The 21,358-nt window shown below is 33.0% G+C and overlaps 1 protein-coding gene across 3 annotated transcripts; it reads left to right on the top strand.

The window, feature by feature from the left end:
* Nucleotides 1-675: 675 nt before the first annotated feature.
* LOC113393886 (fibulin-2-like) lies at nt 676-20,737 on the top strand. 3 transcript variants are annotated; one of them, XM_026631005.2, is made up of 24 exons: nt 676-909; nt 6,159-6,336; nt 6,855-6,933; nt 7,640-7,774; nt 8,092-8,164; nt 9,580-9,744; nt 9,823-10,035; nt 10,750-10,899; nt 11,406-11,511; nt 11,771-11,832; nt 11,911-12,039; nt 12,357-12,507; nt 13,376-13,902; nt 14,023-14,220; nt 14,718-14,831; nt 14,991-15,116; nt 15,484-15,663; nt 16,159-16,307; nt 16,886-17,100; nt 17,615-17,766; nt 18,138-18,267; nt 18,655-18,775; nt 19,030-19,148; nt 19,621-20,737. In XM_026631005.2, the coding sequence occupies exons 1-24, from the start codon at nt 849-851 to the stop codon at nt 19,781-19,783; spliced, it is 3,696 nt and encodes a 1,231-aa protein (XP_026486790.2). In that variant the 5' UTR covers nt 676-848; the 3' UTR covers nt 19,784-20,737. The 3 variants fall into 3 exon arrangements, with proteins under 3 accessions (XP_026486790.2, XP_026486783.2, XP_026486798.2); XM_026630998.2 differs by having other exon boundaries at nt 8,092-8,269; XM_026631013.2 differs by lacking the exon at nt 9,580-9,744 and having other exon boundaries at nt 8,092-8,269.
* Nucleotides 20,738-21,358: the final 621 nt, after the last annotated feature.

The raw sequence follows: 21,358 nt of genomic DNA, 5'->3' as shown, positions 1-21,358 counted from the left end.
ACGCACACTTCGCTGAAATTTCCTATTATTTAAGTATTAACTCTTAATGCCTAAATAAATAAAAAAATTAACGGAACACAGTGATCACAAACTATCATAATAATACGAGTATGTACATAAATTATCTTGATCGATTTTATAATAATTAGCAATATAATGCATGATTAGGTAATCGAAGATTAAGCTTGTTAACCAAACTGTACCTAATTTTACATGAATCAGTAGCGTAATATATTCATGTTTTATTAAAATGTTATTAAAAACATACTTTAAATCTTCCCGATATTTTTTTAAAATGTTATTAATAAATTACTATAAATCTTCCTTATATATTTTTAAACTGTTATTGCGAACCGATAAAAATTAATCAAGCAATTAAAGTCGCGATAATAGTGTTGTTTCTTATTTTTTTTTTCTATTTTTGAAATGCACTTTTGACTCCTTATTCAATAAGGTTATTTAAACGTAAAGTTACTACCGGTTCAGAATTAAGAGTGTAGATTTTACCGTGAAGAATCGTTAAGAAATTCCGTAGTTACATCAAACATACTATATAGTCTATCTTTCGAAGTTATTCGAAATTAAACTTACTTAAGTTAATAGATATATGACCAAACATAGTAATCATCGCCTGCACTTAGATGACATGCGCAGAAATGTTATCACAATGACTGCGTGACCCGTATATCATAGCTGAGTTAGGCACTGGCAGGACGACTCGTATCACGAAACACTCAAATAATATGATTTCCGAAACAAGTGACTTATTTAACACTTTAAATTTGATATTGTGTCAGTTCTAAGTGAAGTGAATCGTGGATTTCGAAAATTTATTTTAAAATATAAAAATGAAATTTTTAATTGTGATTACATTAGTGCTATGTTTCACGTCGAAGTATTCTGTCCAGGGTGAGTTTTGGAACTTTCACACCGGCTGAGTAAATATTGGAGATATTCGTTTCGTTTATGGCCGTTTTGTATTATATGAATATTAAAGAAATATATTCGTGAAGTAAAAATAATTAAACGCATTTTATGTTATATTAAGATTACTTATTTTTTAATTACTATTACCAACTTAAACGTCGTAAATAGATCAGATTTTGTTTTATTTTTAATTACGTGATTACGACCTTCTCCCGGAAAGAGTAACATTTTTGAATACAGGTAATACGGAAAATGTCGAGAATTATACGAGTAATATTGCATAATTTTTTTTTTTTTTCAAATACTACGCACAATATTAAAATATCTTGTTTATTTTCAATTGACTTTAATTCATAAAAATTTCCTTAAAGTTTTAAAGTCCGACTTTTCTATGGTAAAAAAATTATATTTGTTTTATTATATATCTTTGAAATCAGATTAAGAGACAAAATGCAATACTGTTAATATTCGTTCAATATGATTTAATTGTAAATAAATATTACAATAGTATTTTGATTAAATATTCCAGTAACATCGTAAAAATATATTAAGTAACAGTCCATTAATGATTCTGTCCTAGGCAAAGGTAACCTTAAGAGGAGAGGACGCTTATCTTGAGGTTTTTATAGCATATTCTACCAGGCTACTCCAATGCGCATTGGTGAACATTAGATACAAATGTATCAAAATTCAATGCGACCCACGAGATTATAAACACAAATCTTTGCAAGCACATGAAAACTCAGTGCTTACCCAGATTTGAACCCACTATTTCCGCTTAAGATTCACGCGTTTTATCCTCTGAGCAATCTCGGCTCTCAGTTACACGGTAGTACACGTGAATCCATATTACCCGCCAGTATTAAGTTTCGGAGACCAGATTATAGATTAGGCACATTGTGTTTAGATATTAGATATCGAGTTACGCTAACATTGCTCGTAAGAGAACTGGATCCCTTCAAAACAATATAATATGCTAAATTTGTCGAGGTAAGCTTGTTCATTGCTAATAAATGTTATGAAATCTAAGCAGTAAAGGGCAAGACTATATCATAAATTAAACGATTAATGTTTATAATAAAAAAGGATTGTAATGAGGGTGTAATAGAGCGCAATTTTAGGTCACGGTTTGTATCATTGACATGTAATTAAAAAATATAATATTAATACACTGTGACGTCGTACCATGATCAAAATGGTCACTCCGACGTGCTAGTAATTTAAATGTATACCTTCTCGGGACGTCCTTTAGGTATAAATAGACATGACGGTAATAGGAAACACTGTGTTTATCCCGATCACCGGCATTAACAGTGCATTATAAATATGTACATACCTAAAACAGAGGTCGGCGAGATTATCTGTAGTTGTAAACAATTGATAAGCATGAACTGATTTTCAAGTATTTCTTGTCATTTAACTATTTGTAAAAATATTTAGATTATTGTAATAGGTTTATTGTTTTAAGTTAATACTACGATTATAGTTTGCAATTTCTTTTTTTTCTGGTTCATTTTTATAGGAATTTATGCTTTCAGAGCATCCTTTTTCAGAAAAGGATTTATTTCGAAAATAAATGCATTTGTTTTGGATTGAACGCAATGTTATATTTTTTTAATAAAATATTTTGTATTGTATTGTAAGCCTTTAGGATAATCACATCGATATGTTGCTCAGATTTATATTTTTAAACAAATGCGCAGTTTTTTAGTTTAACCCCTGAAGTGGGTTACTTTAGGAATGACAGCTTATATGGAATCATGAATTAATGGAATTGGTGTATATACTACGATATGAAAGTATGATCATAATTAATTTCTTCAGGCGATTTTTGAAATTATGTAAATGGAAAATCTGTCGTCCCTGTAGTTAGCTGGTAAAGACAACAAGGAAGGATAAATAAAGACATATTTTAACGCTACTGGTTTAGGTCCTTATAATAATATAATAGGGCCTTGAGGCTTATTTTACCATGATGCTCCATTACGGGTTGGTTAATTTTCACGGATTGGAAAAATTATCTCTATAAATTAATGTATCATGTTTAATATCACAGCACGGTATGAATTATGTACACGAATTCACGTGAAAATAGTGATGTTAAGTTATAATCAGTAATGTTCGTTAGAATAAGAGTTCTGTGGCCCATTTCTATACCATTGCGACTCGAGATACGAGCGAAAACTATTATTTTTAATACAATAATGTATCAATTATTGCTTTAATTTTAACTGCTCCTATCGTCTCAACAAATATCATAGTATAGTGAGGGAATCACTATTTACACACTCAATGTAAGCAATTTTTCTTCCATTATCTTTAAAGTATCTTTTAAAACAACTACTAGTAAGTTCAAAGAGTAAATTTTATCTATGAAAAACACGTTGACAAACTAATTTATTATTATGTAGGTATATTGTAGTTTGATAAGGATTATCACAGTAATTCATGTAATTCAACATTAATCGATTTCAATTTATTTATTTATAAAAGTTTTGCCATCAAAACTTCGCCCGAAATCAAATTTGTCAAGATCGATATTGTAATTCTCCGTTTATGTGTGTATACATAATATTTAGCTCTTAATAAAAAAGGTAATTCAAAATATATGTGAGAACATAATTCCTAATATAAAACAACTAGAAACAATTTCAAAATTAGGTTTTTTCTTATTTTTGTATATTTTGTTTTTCCGAGACGTCTATACTCATTATTTTGGCTATCTGTAAGTAAGTGTACCTCAGTAGCTTTTATATTGATGAAAGAATTTGAATATACATATTATACATATATATGTTCTCGTTTAAACATTGCATTGTTCGTATTCGTGATTAGTATAAAGTTGATAAATAAAAATGATGTATGTATCAATTCATGTCTAGGAAGAAGATTTGTAACACAAATTCTAAATTAAGTTGCTCTAGATTTTTATTTTAAGACGCTGACTAAATTAAAAATCCTGTACTTTTTACAATCTGAGAATTTTCTTATCCTGTAATATGAGAACAAGACAAAAATCAAATCATTGAAGTGTGTCTCTTTGTTGGGGAAATCCTTTGGTACCTAACTAATACATAACTCTATTAACTCAAAACGGGGTAGACGACCATCATCATCATCCTCCTGTTCTTATCTCAATTTTATTTGGGGTTGGCGCATTATGTCTTCTTCTTCCATACTTCTCTGTCAGACGTCATCTCACAGGTAACATTTATTCCAGCCATATCGTCTTTCACACAATCCATCGATTCTTCCGTCAGCCCCTTCCTCTATATCCATCTACATCCTTGCTCAAGACCTTCCTCACAACATGGTCCACATAACATAGCCCTCATTCATTCGGGGTAGACGACTATGCCGCCAGTTTTTTAATCTATTTTATTCGATGTTTAAAATATCTACTGACATGTTTTTGGCGTTTGTCTTTCTATTATTTGAGTTTGGTAGTTTGTTGTGACTGCAAGTTCTTAATTCCAGGCTGCATCACAATCAAAATATCACAAGAATTACATATGTAGTTCTGTTGTGAAGTCAGAACTCATTGAAGAATATAAGATAATCACAGGTCACCTACCATATCTAGAACGGACTTTATACGACAGATTCATTATCTTAAATGTTTCTATACTCCTACACCTGACTGTACATTCTATATCTGCATTAGTTATCTACTGAAATGAATATCTAGCTCAAAAATATATATATATCACCTATGAAAATTATAGTGGGTAGTCATATCTTGCTGTTTGTTATTAAAAAAAAACTAATAATTTAAATGGATCAAACGAAAAGTATACCCAAACAAAAAGTATTTACAAATCAGTTGCTAAATAATTAAGTTATTTTAGTATATAGGTACAATTATTTCAAATATATAAACTTAAAACAAAAGACTAAATGGTATATTGAAAAATGTTAAATAATTAGTAAAATTAAACTTAATTAGGATCGAGTAATAAAAAATAGACACCGACCAAGTAATAAAATCCAAGTAATGAAAGATTATTCTGTGGCATTGGTTCCACTGTTGGGTTACTGAGCTAATAATTGAATACATCAACTAACTCTAATACTCGTCAACGCGTCAAATTTTAGTATTCTAGTTCTTTATTCTATATTTATTTTGATCTTTATCTTAATTGCTATCCTCTACTAAATATAACATTGACGAAATACAATTAATTTGCTAAGAAATCGGACATTGCAATCTTCAATAATAAGTTATGAAAGGTCAAAAATATTTGACGCGACGTTGTTGACGTTGATACTATTTCGTTGTAACCTAGTAAATTAATTATATTTGCTATTTGTGCACTATTGCTTTTGTCTTATTAATATCTTTATAAACTTATGTCGAAATTTCATATATATGTTCAGTTACGATTAAATATGCAGTGATTACCATTGAGATTGAAATTTACGTGTATAGTATGTAAATCATATGTGCTTACTTTAGCTATTTCTCTGGTCCAGCATATTTCGAGGATAAGGGTTCAAGTGACTCGTAGTAGCAATCCGGAGAACACGTGTCGTAGAAAGGACGCAAGATCCTATGCTTTGCGACTGAACTCTTTCTGATCCCTTGTTAGTCTTGGCGTATATATCTTTTGCCGTTTAATGATAGCATTTAAATAAAAAATTAAATGAACCCAATGTTTTTTTTTAGTTGTTTAACACTGCATTTCTGATATTATTGCGCAAAAATCGTGCAGATCGTCTTACCTTAATGTTGAGATCTCTACGTTACGTTAAAGGTATATAGTTGATAGTTGTATGCATTGGAAGTATCCATACAACACAAGCAATTTAAAAAAAATGTGCAATAAATTTCTAAGCCCTTCTCCGTTACGATAGTTGATTATAATTCAGAAAATTTAAATACAGTTAGAGTATTTCTGATAAACGATTTCAGAGTGGAGAATGTGTAATTGGGTCACTGTTTGATTTACTAACTTAAATTAACTATTAACTCTTGAATTCAATGTATCAAGCTGAATAACCCCTGACACAGAAAGGTCTGTAGCTATATGATGTCGATTGATTTTATTTACATTGTTTGACGACTCTGTGCAAGCCGGCATAAATGACATCCATTTTAATTTTCGAATCAATATCATCAGGCAAATTTCGACATTGTTTTTTATATGGTTTAAAATTTCAATAGATAAAACGTTATTATTGACAGAACCTAATAAGACAATGAAATCTAATATACTATTGAATCTGCACAGGCCTCACATCAGAAGAAGTAGCTGAAGTAACCGAAACGTGTTGCTCATTTGGGGAGACGTTTGCGTTGGCATCATCCAGCAAGGATTGTTCAGGTGCGGGCCTTCCTGACGATTTGCAACCTGAGCATAAGGATGTCTGCAGCTCATCTGTCAAGAGCTGCTGTGAGCAGCAGTTACAGTCAGTCCCTTTCAAAATATAATCAATTTTAGTTTTTCTTCTAATGCATCATATTTTTTATATTGTATTAGTTTCAAAGGATTTAAAGAATTTTAGCCCTTTAACCTTATAGCTGGGCAGGCTTCTAAGAGTAGGTTTAGAGCGTATTCCACCATGCTGATATATTGTGCTTAGTTGCACATGTGGTGGTGTAATTTCATATAAACATGATGAAAAAAATATATTAAAAAGGTCTTTACAAAACTTCTAAAGAGGTCAGTTTCTGTCGCCAGGGGGCGTTGAAAATGTTATCTTGCCCACAACAATTTTTTCGTCTAGCCTCCATACTGTTTAAGCGCATTTTTAATTTTCGCGCCATAAATTAATTTATCAACCAAATATCATATATTAAAATTTAATATGAATTATTTTACTAATCGGACTTGAGAGGTAAATAAGTCGTACCATATCTCACAAAAAGTGAGTTTATTATTTAACGTGAAAGTACATATGGGTAAAAAACTGTACATTGTTTCCAGAATCAATGAAGATTGTGATGCTGGAATAAAATTAGCAGCTTTAAAGCGATGTACGACTCCAAAAAGTGAAATTGGAAAGGTAAACATTGAATGGTTTTTATATACTGCAATTGCTGATTGCTCTTAGAAACTAGTATTATGTACTTACGTATCCATTTTATATATTAAACATACCCTTCATTTAATAATAATTTGCTCCTAATCAAAAACTAAATGAAAATCATATTGTCTTTTTTTATAAATATAATTGAAGGCAAGTTACCTATTCAAATAGCAGACATAATAGTTCAGGAGCGGCGCAGTTAAGCATTTCGGTGCTCATCAAATTTTGGGGGTAAATGGACTATTTTTAAAGGTTTCAATATACGATTTTGGGGCCATGACCGTCCGACGGCGACTGCAATAGCTTAACAATAATCATGAATCATAATTATGTAATACATGAAGCAGGTAAATGATTAATGCTATTTGTTTTCAAGTTTTGTGAAGAACTAGCTGTGCCCGCGACTTCGTGCGCGTTTGAATTTAACAAAAAGTTATTGTTGTAACCTAAGTTACTCCTTATTACATCACTTGTCCCCAGTGAAAGTCCCGTTAAAATAGGTTCAGCCGTTCCTGAGATTAGCCGGAACAAACAGACAGACAGACAAAAATTGTAACAAATGTTATTTTGGTATATGTACAGTGTATACATACATATGCATTTAGTGACAAGCGGTTATTTTAGTATTACAAACAGACGCTCCAATTTTATTATATGTATAGATAAATTATATTATTTTCAGACATGTTGCGAAGAATGTGCATTTGGTAGACTAACTGGTGAGTCACAAGGGAAGCTGGGATGTGGGGAATTAAGTGATGACTCCTTCAGTCCTACCAGTGCATTGAGAAAGAAAGCCTACTATCAATGTTGCATGGTAAGTCACGAATCTACTATGACTCTACCATAACTTTATATTTAAATAGAAGTTATCAAAATATTTTTCCAAATTATTGTAATACTGAACTTAAGAGAAACTTTGGAATTTTAGACTATTTTGTAAATGTGGAATTTACCGGATTATGAAAATGACGGAATAAAGCGTGGAATTGTGTTTGCAACCACACTTGTCTTCACACCAAAATATGCCCTGTGTACGCTGTTGATTGGTCTAGCGCCCGTGACTCTAGAGCCCGTGGCCGAAATTTGTCAGGCGAACATCATCATATTTTAAATAAAAAATCTTGTTATTAGGACGCCTCAGAAGAACTAGAGACTACAACAGAAAAAAAAGAAACAACTACCACTGAAAAACCTAAAGAAAAATGTAAGGCTAATTCTTGTGATCATATTTGTACGGATGACGATGGCAAGTTACGATGTTCTTGCCGGGAAGGTTTTAGACTTCAACCCGATAAAAAGTCCTGTAAAGGTATCGTCGAATTTAGAATTGGTTTTATCTGTTAATAATTTTGTGAGTTATTAAGGTAAGTGCGGTACTAACAAAGGGTTTAGATCATTCGGTGGTGGTAAATTAATACGTCTCATACAAGATTATAGAAATAAATCATTTGAAAATTAACTTTTTTAAACTATGTTTTCTGTATACAAACTATTTAACTCTTTTTTTAAATATATCGATGAATAATCAGACCTAGTATGTATACTGCGGGTAAGGATAATTTCTAGTTCCGCAAAAATATTAACAACTAAAAGCCATCTGAGAATTTATAGAGCAATAATTTGGGGGCACGATAGTGGCCCCGAATTGTTTTCTCAAAGAACTTCGTCGTTCTTTTTTTTATAGCTTGGGTTTGTGGGGATTAAGCGAAATAAACAAAATCCTCGGGATTTGTCTCAGGTTCTCAGGATGCTTATTAAACATATACATTTTTAATTACATAGCTTACTTACTTTAGATTTTATTAATATCCAAAAAAACCCTGATTTCGGCACTGACACCGAAAATCATCAATATTCTTTGGGTATTTCCTTTATAAAATTTGCTATATAAGTTAGTAGTAGAATTAGAAACTTGTATCTTTAATTATAAATTTTGTCGCAAGCAACTTGCACAAAATTCACCATTAATATGTATTTTCATGTAAAAAATTGCCAAGACGAGACTATATGACTCTCACTGTCATAAAGTTAATAGATTTTATGTAGAGCCAAGCTCAAGCTCATAAATCTACACGACTTCACTCTACAAAGCCTAACTTTACAAACTCTACACCTTAGTCAAAATATGTGGCTTGGCCGTTTCAAACATCAACAAACATTCAACGTAACGCATCCTATACGATGTACTTATGAAAGGAGAACATCGCAAATGGGATGAAAGAGTGTAGGGCAGGAAAACAAAACCCAGGATAAGGAACGATGGAACAGTCTACCTGACAGGCATTTCCAAGACGTAGGTGACAGATAGTTGTATCTCAGTATATTATTATCGCCTATTGACACTTAAAAAACGAATTTATATAATACGTATTGAACATCAAGAATTTGGATTGGTGACATACATTTTATTTACGGAAATACCAATCGGTCGGTCTTTATACATACATCATCTGCGCAGCCGATGCAACTTATAATGGAAACTAATATTTACTAAACATTTGGATATAATATACATGCATCTTCTTCATTCTAAGGTTTTCCCTTAGTGCTATAATATATGAGCTCTCAAAAGTAAAGAATATGTATTGATTGAATGAGTATTACATTATTAATTTCTAGATATAAACGAATGTGCTGAAGCTATAGACGATCTCTGTACGGCTGAAGATACTGTCTGCCACAACACCGAAGGTTCATTTAAGTGTGTTCCTCTAAAGAAGAGAGATGTAAGTTTGAGCTGTCCCCCTGGATTTAAACGAAATGTAATCAACCAAGTCTGTGATGGTAAGATTGAATAAGCGAAAAATACTCAAAACAATAACATTAAATAACATTAGTTACTGATAATATTTGCTTTTTCAGATATAAATGAATGTCGTCTTCCAAAACCTCCTTGTCCAAAATATTTATGTGAAAATACGATAGGAGGTTACAAATGCGCAGGAAAACCTGGAAAACCGTTCAGTGAGGATGCTACAAAACCTACCCCAGAATCTGGTGCGGGTACGACACCACGCACCAAGGTTGACATTTGTCCTGTAGGTTTCAGAGCTGGTCCTGACGATGAGTGTTTAGGTAAATCTATTTTAAGTGTCTATTTCGATTATGAGTTGGAGTTAACAATATATATTAGGATTTATTAAAATGAAATCAAACAAATCATACCCTGATGCAAAAGGGTAACATCGTTCCAATAATGTGTACAGTTTTTTTTTTAAATCAAACAATTATTTTAACCTAAATGTTGTTTATTATAACATTAGGAATGGGCTATCTTATTTATTAGAATCTCAAGAAGTACATATCACCATGTGCACGTGCTGTAACAGTTGTTTTATTTTGATATTGATAAAAAGTGACGCGTCTTTTGACGAATTTATGCAGCTTAACATAAAATTAATAAATTGGTACGTATACTAAATTTAGTTGAATTATGCATATAAGTATAATTAATCCGAACCAAACGCATAGCTGACGAATGTTGCAATAAATTTGGTATTGATTATAATATTAATATAAATTACATAATTTTTAAGTATAGAAATTAATCATTGATATATTTTTTATAAAAGGTTACAAATCTGTAAATTACAGTCTGCTGCAGATATATCAGTAATCCTATTCTCATTATAAGTAATATAAAATAATTATTGTAAGGACATTGACAAAAAAATATGATGTTACGTCCCATTTTTGTACGCATTGATTAAATTCTATGAAGTGATAATGATGCATTATATCGTTGAAAGCATTCTCATCTTCTCAACGGATAAAAATATTTCTTAACAGACATCGACGAGTGTGAGGAGACTTTGGACGACTGCCAGCGATTATCCCAGCACTGTATCAATTCTCACGGCAGCTATTTCTGCCAGGATCATGTTTCAAAGCGATGTGCACCTGGCTTCAAGGTTAATTCGGGCACCGGTATTTGTGAAGGTATCAATTACAATACGTAAAATCTAAACAATGAAATATATTTTAACCTACACTTATCTTATACATGTTTATTAAAATATTTCGACCACTGGCTAGAATAAATATATTATATTAATGCCAACGTTGGTAGGATGGACTATATCTTCAAAATTTACCTCATCATAGCATATTATGTAACTTGTCTATGTGCTATGTAACCGTCCAAGAAACAGAATTGAAATAATACAGGAATCCCTTTTCATAGTAATTTTAGCGTGCAACTGAAAAAATCTCTTCAACAATTAGAAGATCTGATGATCTTCAAACGGCTGAATAGATTTCTTTGATCATGGAAGAAAAAAATATTTCGATTATGTCACCTTCCAAAGAAAAAGTAATTGAATCAAATTCAGTTGACTACGATGCCATAGGCACACAAAGATAAAATATACATGACAAACTTTTAACATCCCTATTTTTGCATCGGGGGTTAAAATAATCGACTCGTATTTATGTATTATTTCCAGATATTGACGAATGCGAGGAAAGTTTAGAGGTTTGCAAAAGAAATGAGGTCTGTATCAATCTGCCCGGAGCGTACAACTGCAAGTCCAAGATCAGCACATTACCAAAGTAATATTATTTTTATATCTAAGATTTAAAAACATAAATAGAAATAATGCGAGCTTATGGTATATATAAGCTTTAAGAACAACAGTTGTAATAATTTGGTAAACGATTAAATAAAGGGTAGCCTTCTAAATGAGAAGGTTTGGGGCGTTTGTTAACATATCCACGTTTGCCCATGATGCTTAACTTGGCAAAGAGTTATTTTAAGATTTGATGAAGAGGTATATTTTCTTTATTATTCATTGAACTGTATTTTATTCAGATTAGCAACGAAAACATGTCAAGAAGGAACACGTGTTCGACCTGGTGGAACTATTTGTGAAGGTAATATTTCAAGCAACAACAATATGCAAATCGAACAACTTTTAATAACTTAACCACATTATATTTTTCCGCTTTCAGACGTAGACGAATGTCGCGAAGGATCACACTTATGTGATCAGTTTCAAAATTGTATTAATACCTATGGAGGGCATGAATGTCGCTGTAAAAATGGCTTCGAGTTAGACTCTACCTCAGGATCCTGTGTCGGTTTGTATCAAATCTTGATAAATTGTCAAATATATACCTCATCGTAATAGTTATTGATCTACCAAATAGAATCAGGCGGTGGCAACTGAAATAAGCAGATTGTGACTCTAACAATTCCTTAATTGCCCGATGTTTGATAAAATTTAAGAAGAAATACTTTCACTTAAAATAACAAGAGGTTAATATTTACCAATGTTCTGTTTAACTGTCATCGTAATTCCTAAATATTAACTTATTTATATTTTATTTAGCACATTACTGCCACTGCCGTATTAAGATGGTTTATATATCTGGTAATCATTATTATGCATCCTCAGATGTCGACGAATGCGCTATGAGACTAGACAACTGTGCACCCGGGCACCATTGTCTGAATGTTTTGGGTTCCTTCACGTGTACCCGACGTGCCTTAACCACCAGCACAACAACCGCATTACCAGCCTATGAATACGAATATTACGATTTTGAGTGAGTCGATTATGTTTCGTTTTTTTTTTAATGATTATTTAAAGGTATTTTTATCAACACACAATTAGGCTGGTGATTCATTTATTTCAATTATTCAATACTAGACACTCGTCTTAAGATAGTATATTTTGGTTATATTCACAGTATTATGTCATATGGCATATTACTTTGGGGTAATGCTGCATATATTGAATGTGTTTTTATTTTACAAAAGAGAGCAATCCGGTCTATTTATAATCTTGGAGCTAGAGACTCTCTTCGGGATGTTTTTAACAAAGTAGGAATACTCACTGTTGCGTCACAGTATATTTACAACAAAATTATGTATATTCACAGTAGCATTTATCACTTTGATAAAATTAGTGATAATCATTGTATGTGCACAAGAAGTAAGGATTTGCTTAGAACGCCAAGTTTCCGACACCGCAAAGTCAATAAATAATTCTTGGTGCAAGGTATCCTCTTCTATAATAAAATTCCGCAGACATTTTTAACTTTTCTGTTTCATAGATTCAAGTCAATTGTAAAAAATACATTGGTAAAGAAGGCATATTATTCGATACAAGATTATATTGATGATAAAAAAGCGTGGAATTAATGCTTGTTGACTTCCAGGCAGGAGACATAACATACATATATAATTGTATTTAATTAACATGACCGTATTTTCAGATATTGAAAAAGAGTAACTACTGAGTTTTTTCCGATTCTTCTCGGTAGAATCTACATTCCGAACCGGTGGTAGCTTTACTTTAAATAGTTTGTTAAATGACGATTCAAAAGTGCTTGTAAAAGCCTACTTGAATAAAGTATATTTTGATTTTGATTTAGGTAATTTGTTAATTCAAGGCTTTTGGTTTTTAAATAGGGAAGAAACTACTGAAATAACTGCATCAACTACCTCTTCTACTACAACATCAAGACCAACTACAACAAGTACTACAACACTACGACCCACTACTACGAGTACAACAACCACTACAACACCACGGCCAACTACTACTAGTACAACAAGCACTACAACACCACGTCCAACTACAACTAGTACAAGTACAACACTGAGACCAAATCCGCCACCCAGAAGATATCCTCATTATCCGAGACCGGGCTTCCGAAGAACTACAACACCTATTCCACCATATAGAAGACCAGATTACTATCCAAGAAGACCAGTCAATACATTCTCTCCAACAGAGGTAACAGTAACAAATTCGAGAGATCCAGTTACGATAGAAAGAGATAGACAACCTGACGGTAGTTATTCTGTAAATACGAGCGATATACCCAAAGAAACATGGACTGTAGTTACTGGAAAAGAGAGTACCGATGATTTTGATCCAAACCAACTCCATTGTCTTAATGGATATGAGAGGAACGAGCGAGGGGAATGCGTTGGTAATATTTGTTTCAAAACAATTACAAATTTTGAAATTTATTTATTTTAACGAATTTAAATTGTCAATTTTTTTCCGGAAAGTCTAATTTATTTGGATAATTGTGTTGATTCTTTTTCAGACATAAATGAATGTAGAAACAATAGAAACATCTGCGGTGTATCAGAAGTTTGTATTAATAGTCCAGGCGGATACAAATGCGAGTGCAAGCTTGGGTACAGCATCGACGATTCTGGAAAGTGTGTAATTGTAACACTTCCAACTGCTAGCAAGCCTACTACGACCACAGAGAGGACAACTCCTCGTGTAGAACCAACAGGTACTTAGACAGTACCTACATGGGATAATATATTTTACTTATATGTATAACTTATTAAACTTATTAAAACTTATTAAACTTATTAACATTACGTCCTAAAATACTATATTAATATTGATCGCGTGGAATGGTGGCAAAAAAGCAGCATTTCCCCGTTGAATCGCAATTCCGATATTCTGGGCAAAAAACTAACCCGAATACTGTCACAAGTGAAGGCAATAAAGCGAGCTGTTATACTTTCAATGAAGCTTTTTGCACTACTACTCTAGTATGGTTGTACAAAATTAAGATTTAACTGTTTTAAATATTTATTGAAAACGACACATGAATGCAAAAACGTAATAAAATCCTATCTAGCGGTTTAGCTGTTACCAACTCACATCTTTTGATGATTGACAAACTTGTTTAATTTTGAAAGAGTATTTGTAATGATTTACATCAGTAGTTTATCGCAATTGCTTTGCGATAAAATTTTTAATACTATTTTTATTATACAGCGTCTACTCCAGGGAGAACTTCAGGGTGGTTACCGTGGATTCCTGGTCGCAATAACCCGCCACAAAATTGTGAACTAGGACACACTTATAGCAGCACTCAAAAGAAATGTATTGGTACGTGAAGCAAGTGGGTAATTTTTAGTTAATAACATCGCCAGTCAAAAGATTGACGTTTTAGAAGTCGAAGTCATTGGACATTCATAGACTTGTAGGTTAATTTCCATAATTATTGTCTTGTCTATTTTTGTCTTATTTAACTTGGTTTTACGATAGACGTTGATGAATGCGCGACTGGGAGAGCAAGCTGTGCGCCAGAGGAAGACTGCATCAACACCGATGGTGGCTACAGCTGCGTATGCGGCCTGCGCTGCAGGACCAACTCAGCTACACCTGCTTATAGTAAGTCTCATTTTACATTTAATATAATGTAAAAATCACAAATCAAAATAATTTCCTAATAAAAAATATTATCTCTACTAATATGTGAAATTAATTCTGTCTGTCCGTCTGAATTTTGGTATGAAGCAAGCTTGAACTCCCAGAAAGAGCATAGGCTAATTTTGATCCCTAAGACTTTACGGTCAATCCCTAAAACGCGAGCAAAGTCCCCAGGCGACAGCTAGTATTTAATGAAGCAAGGAGTACGCGAAGTCTAGACTAACTTCGTAGTATAATGACAGATTATTTTTATATTGTTTTTAAAAGTGATTTACTTGAAAAAACATTGCAGCATCAACATCTTCTAAAAACTTATTATCTTTTAAAGCTTACCGCGAGACCCCCCCGTCTTACACACCGGATTCGACAATCATAACAGTCGGGGCACAGTATGGTCAGAGAGGAACCCACTACATGAGGCCAACGTATACGCGACTACAAGAGACGGGCGCGGTGGTCACCACTTGCCCATGGGGTTACAAACTGACTCCCGATAGGGTTTGCGTTGGTAAGACAATTCATAGTGTTACAAATTTTGCGCTTTTTATTTACACGACCACGCTAAATAAGGTTTTACTCCAGTTTGGTTTGTAACAATAAGTAAATAGATATTAATGAAATATATTCACACTGGAATGTAGATTACCTCCTAAACAAACCCTTTTCTTAAGATTAATCATCTTAAAATATCAGTATAAGTATCTTTTCAAGCCAGAGATCAGTTTTACGTGACAGTTATAATAATATTGTGGGAACAACTTTTTCTAATATTACCTATTATAGTAATGGATTATAGAAAAATATTCATAGAATATATTTAACTCTATAAGTTCACCATCAATAATGTGATAATGACTGTAAATGAGACAGTCGCTGGAATTGCTTATTAAAAAGTGATCACGTATACATCTCTTAAATTTCCTATTTAATCAAAAATATATAATATACCATATAAACATGAATCATGATAGTATAAATAATTAGTCCTACTACAATCCATTAGATATTGACGAATGTGAACGCAACGTGTCCGAGTGTGGACCGCAACAGCGCTGCGAAAACTTCTATGGAGGATATTCTTGCCAATGTCCGCCTGGACACAGGAACATTGGCAAGAACTGTGAAGATATTGACGAATGCAGTTACGGCAATGTAAGATTATTAAGTAATTAAAAGTCAATAGCAAGTAAGTTAATGACATTAAAGACCTGAAACAACAGACGTGAAAGATCCTATACTTTATCATATCTAAATATTAGGATATACGCCTTATACAGTGTTTGGCAAAGCAGGAAAACGGCACGTATTGGCTAAAATTAAGTCAGATAAATCTTAAGAATAAGGTATTATGTTTCGCATATATGGGGGAATATGCTGCCACTACTTTACATAAAAATTTACCACCCCTAGTTTTGGTAAACGGAGAAACGATAAACGGCAGCCTTATAAGAAGGTATGGTATGCTTGGGGCCCCAACGTTGGCATTTCATCCATCATATGCACGATTGCTCACGATGTTTTACTTAGCGAAGAACATATTTCCACCATATACGCTGCCTTGAAGCTTTAAATGGGGAGCACATTACCAGACTAGCAGCTGATTCTTACGCAGACATTACCGGTTGGCTATTAATTATAGTTCCGTTAGAATAAAATTATAATTAGGTTATAATGACTAAAATTATAACGTGAAAATTATTATATGCATAATTTATAGCCTGTTCTTTCAGATATGCTCGTACAACGCTCGTTGCGTAAACACAGTTGGATCGTACCGTTGCGAATGTTCGGATGGGTTCCGTAACGCTCCGACCAATGACAAAGTGTGCGTGGATGTGGACGAGTGCGTCGACATGCCATCGCTGTGTGAGCACAGCTGTGCCAACGCCTGGGGTGGTTACCGGTGCTATTGCAACCGAGGATATAGGTTGAATAATGACAACAGGTGCGCACATACATATTTCAAAATGTTATTTTGTGGAATCAACCAAACAGTATCTGTGTTGACAGTAATTTAAAAGGCTAAATATATATGGATTTGGATATAAATCTTCTGTATGTGTGTATGTAACGGAATTCTCTAGAACAATTGTCCTGTTTCTTTTTTGCGTCGATTTGGGTAAGTCTCAGGATAGTTAGTTTAGTTTGGATTAGATTAGCGAACGGCTAATAAAGTATTAATAGTAAGTAGTCGAAAAATAATTGCAGTAAGTTTTGAAGGAATTATCGAATTTATTGGAATTACATGTAATATTTTATGAAAAAAAAGGTAAGCGACGAAATCGTCCTACACATATGGCTCTATGGTGTTGTAAAAGCCTAGATTTATCCAGTTAAGTTTTTTTCTTGGTAAGTTTATCAAACTTCATCTTCGTGACTAGTAGTAACACAAAATAATTTAAATGTTCTTATATGTAAGTAATAGTCTTATAGATATGTAAGTAATGTGGAATTTATAGGACGTGTGTGGACATAGACGAGTGTGAAGAGTGGGGCCGCGCGCGGTCCCGAGGTCGGCTGTGCGGTGGACGCTGTGTCAACGCGCCCGGCTCCTACCGCTGCGACTGCCCACAGGGGTACCGCATCGGGGAAGACAAGCGCACTTGCATAGGTGCGGAAAAGTGTGCTTTAGTTTTTAATAATATAACATTCTATGACCTTTTGTAATCATCATCGACATTATCAAGTTTGTAACCATCATCGTGATACTATTTGGGCAAACAAAGCAGGTCTCGAGTCTCAATCTGAATGTCCTGAGTCGAAGATCATCAGATCTGGCAAATAGTTCCAGGACTCACGCCAGATTTAAAATTTACTTAAGACCCTTGTGTGCAAACTCTCGTGACACAGGGTCGCGAGGCCATTAAACATACACTGCCGAGCGCAAACACGCAGTAACTTTTTCCTTATTCCATAATAAGAGGCCAGAAGAAATCATAGGAAAAATGCAATTTTAATGTAAGCAAATAACCTGGTTAACAGATATCGACGAATGCGAGTCGGGTGAGGCACGCTGCGGGCACGGAGCGGGTGAGGTGTGTCAGAACACGCGCGGTGGGTATCACTGTCATCACATCGACTGTCCACCCGGCTATCAGCTAGAAGGAAAACAGTACGTTATTTTCATATATATTTTATATTGTTCATCATTTGCTTGTCATTTGTGATAAAGGTAGTGTGATTATATACCGCCTTATGTAGTGTATATGTCGCCAACGTCAATGTACAGCCTTCAAGGCTAATTGTTGATAATATCAATGAATGCACTTAAACTTGATTGTCGTAAGAGGTGAGAAGAGGTGGTTTTTATACTACTCCACCGAAAAGGAAACGGTAGACATGTTTATATGACTACAGTGCCAAAGCTACTTCGTCTGTTATATAATCAATTTTTTATTACAAACCTACAAGGAATAATATTTTTTTCCTTTATTAATTGAATTTATAAAAATGACGCTTTAAAAATATTCATTTCGATATTGACGATAACTTTTTCCAGCAAATGTACGCGTATCCAGCGTTCGTGTCCGATATCAGATTGGGGATGTCTTCATCAGCCCAGCACCTACAGTTACAATTTTATCACTTTTGTTTCCAAATTATTCCTTCCAATGGGTAGTGTAAGTATATTACAGTGTAGATATTATTTAATTTAATCGTATCATAGTTACTGCTAGCTTGTAATGTGGCCGATTTTTCAATATCTCAAAACATGTAGTTATACTCAAGTTTACTACTGTGTTTTAGAAAGATGAATTTGTATAATCGTATTTGTTTCCGTAGTTTTTAATAAAAATAACAGCATAAGTGTTAAAAGACCGTAAAAGATATCAACTTTATTTTTCGTTCGATAAATTGTATTATAATTACACAGGTGGACCTATTTTCAATGCAAGGGCCAGGCTGGCTCGACTCGGTAGTAAACTTCGAAATGCGTCTTTTGAACGTGAAAGCGGCGCCCGGCGTCGAGCCTGCAGATATTAGATGTTTTGGGTATGTCGGCTTTATTACACATTCAAAAGAATATTCCACTATAACATGCAAGTGATTTGGTTTGACATGGTTGCATATTGCTTAAGAGTTTTGATTAAACGAATGTATATATTTCGCTTAGTACCTATCTGTATTGTTTTCAGCAATGTTGGAAAAGTTACTACTGTGGAATAAGAGAGACAGTGTTACCTCTGTTTAAATGTATTCTGTTCATTACATTTTTTACATTAGCAGCCTGTAAATTTCCCACTGCTGGGCTAAGGCCTCCTCTCCCTATTCTGATCATGCACACTATAATATATGCAACCCTTTTTGGACATTGTAAATGCCTTACTAATATATAATATGATCAATATTGATATAAAACCTTTAAGAAAAGTTATCAGAACTTACGCACAGAATAAAGAAATACAAATTGTTTTGAGTACTATCGCAGTTCCTGTTATAAGTTAATCTCTATGATTTTTTTCAGCATGCGACCTACAGCTAACGTTTGTGTCGTATCTCTCCAATGTTCGCTCGCCGGGCCGCAGGTTGCGGAGCTGGAGTTAACGATGTCTCTGTACCAACGAGCACAGTACGCCGGCAGCGCTGTAGCGAGGCTCATCGTTATTGTATCCGAATATGAATTCTAATTAAGGGAATAAATGTACAGTTTTTTAAATAAATCATAATTTAAATAATGTTCAATCAAAGTTTATTTTCGTGCTAACTTGAAACGTATTAGATGAAAATGTAGACGTACTTACCAAATTGTCTAAGTTAATATTTAGAGATTAGAATACTATAATTGTGTTCAGCAATGAAAAAAATTTGGACTTCTATATCTTTTGATGTCGCCATAATTTAAATTTCGTAAATAAAGTAGGTAATGTAAAATTATCAACTGTGCTTGTCATAAGGACAAAACAATATTATATATGTTAAAAATAACGCCTGTCTAATGAACTTTGTAAATATAAAATGGCAGAAAGCCGCGTGCAGCGTCTGCTAAGAACACAATTATTCGATGACCATTTCTGCTTTTTGCTGTTGTTCACTTTTGGTTGATTCTTGTTATACTATTAACTGTACTTGTAAAATCGGTAAACTAAACTATTCTTTTAAAATAATAATAAAAAATATTCGATTTACGAAATATTTTAAATGATGAAATGAATTCGATAGAACTTAAACTACTTTAAGATTACTTAATTTTATTTGTTTTAGAATGTTTCCACTTCATAATGTAAATTAATATTTATTGTTAACTACGTTATAATAAAATTTAACAAAAACGATTTTAATCTATTATTGCTATTCATATGTTATAACGAATATTGTTTAGAGAGGTATATGAACTTAGATAACAATGATATAAATATTTACATTTAAAAGAAATATCATTCTAGATAAAAAATATTCACTTCTCTTGGGTCACTGAGCTCTTTTATTCGACATCCATTTGATGGTTATTATCGTCTTACTTACATAAGTACATACCTATATATTCGTTATGAAATATATAACAATTTAATCGCTTTATATAAACAAAAGTTAAAATAAAGAAGTGATAAATGTGAGGAAAAAAATATTACTACTTGATTTTTTATTAAGCATTTTTGCTAATAGTTGCACGACTTTGAAATAGAAACCTGTTTCTGTCTTTCTTGAAAGTTTATTGGTAGAAATGGCTTTTGGACTCAACTACTAATTTTTGTAAGACGAAATATCTTATAGTACAAATATAGGAACAAAATCGAAAACCGGTAAATTTTTCAGTATTGTGAGGTGGTACGGAACGGTCAGTGCGCGATTAACACGCGCTTGTCCGATTTTTTATTTAACGGGGCATAGATGACCATATCCGTAACTATAAGGCATACCAAAAAAAAACAGTCTTGAACCCGAAGTATTGTGATGAAAAATATTATGAGGTATATATTTTTGAAAACACAATATTTCTAATATCCAGAAATTGAAAAAAGGTTACTTGCATAATTAAACAATTCGACAGTGTCGCTAATAAAGATTCTGTGAAATATATATGACAAATCTAAGCCAAATGTTTTGATTGTTAGGTATATAACACATTTGTAAAAAGTAGTAAAATTGTCTTTGTCGACATTTCATTGTCCTTGATTACATGCCTTAGTATTTATAATATTTGACAGTACCTAAACAAGACTAAGAACTCAATGGTGATGATAATACACTGTTTTTTTTTATCA

Source organism: Vanessa tameamea, chromosome 26 (assembly GCF_037043105.1).
Source record: "Vanessa tameamea isolate UH-Manoa-2023 chromosome 26, ilVanTame1 primary haplotype, whole genome shotgun sequence".
NCBI lineage: Eukaryota > Metazoa > Arthropoda > Insecta > Lepidoptera > Nymphalidae > Vanessa > Vanessa tameamea.
This window is presented reverse-complemented; position numbering and strand designations above follow the sequence as displayed.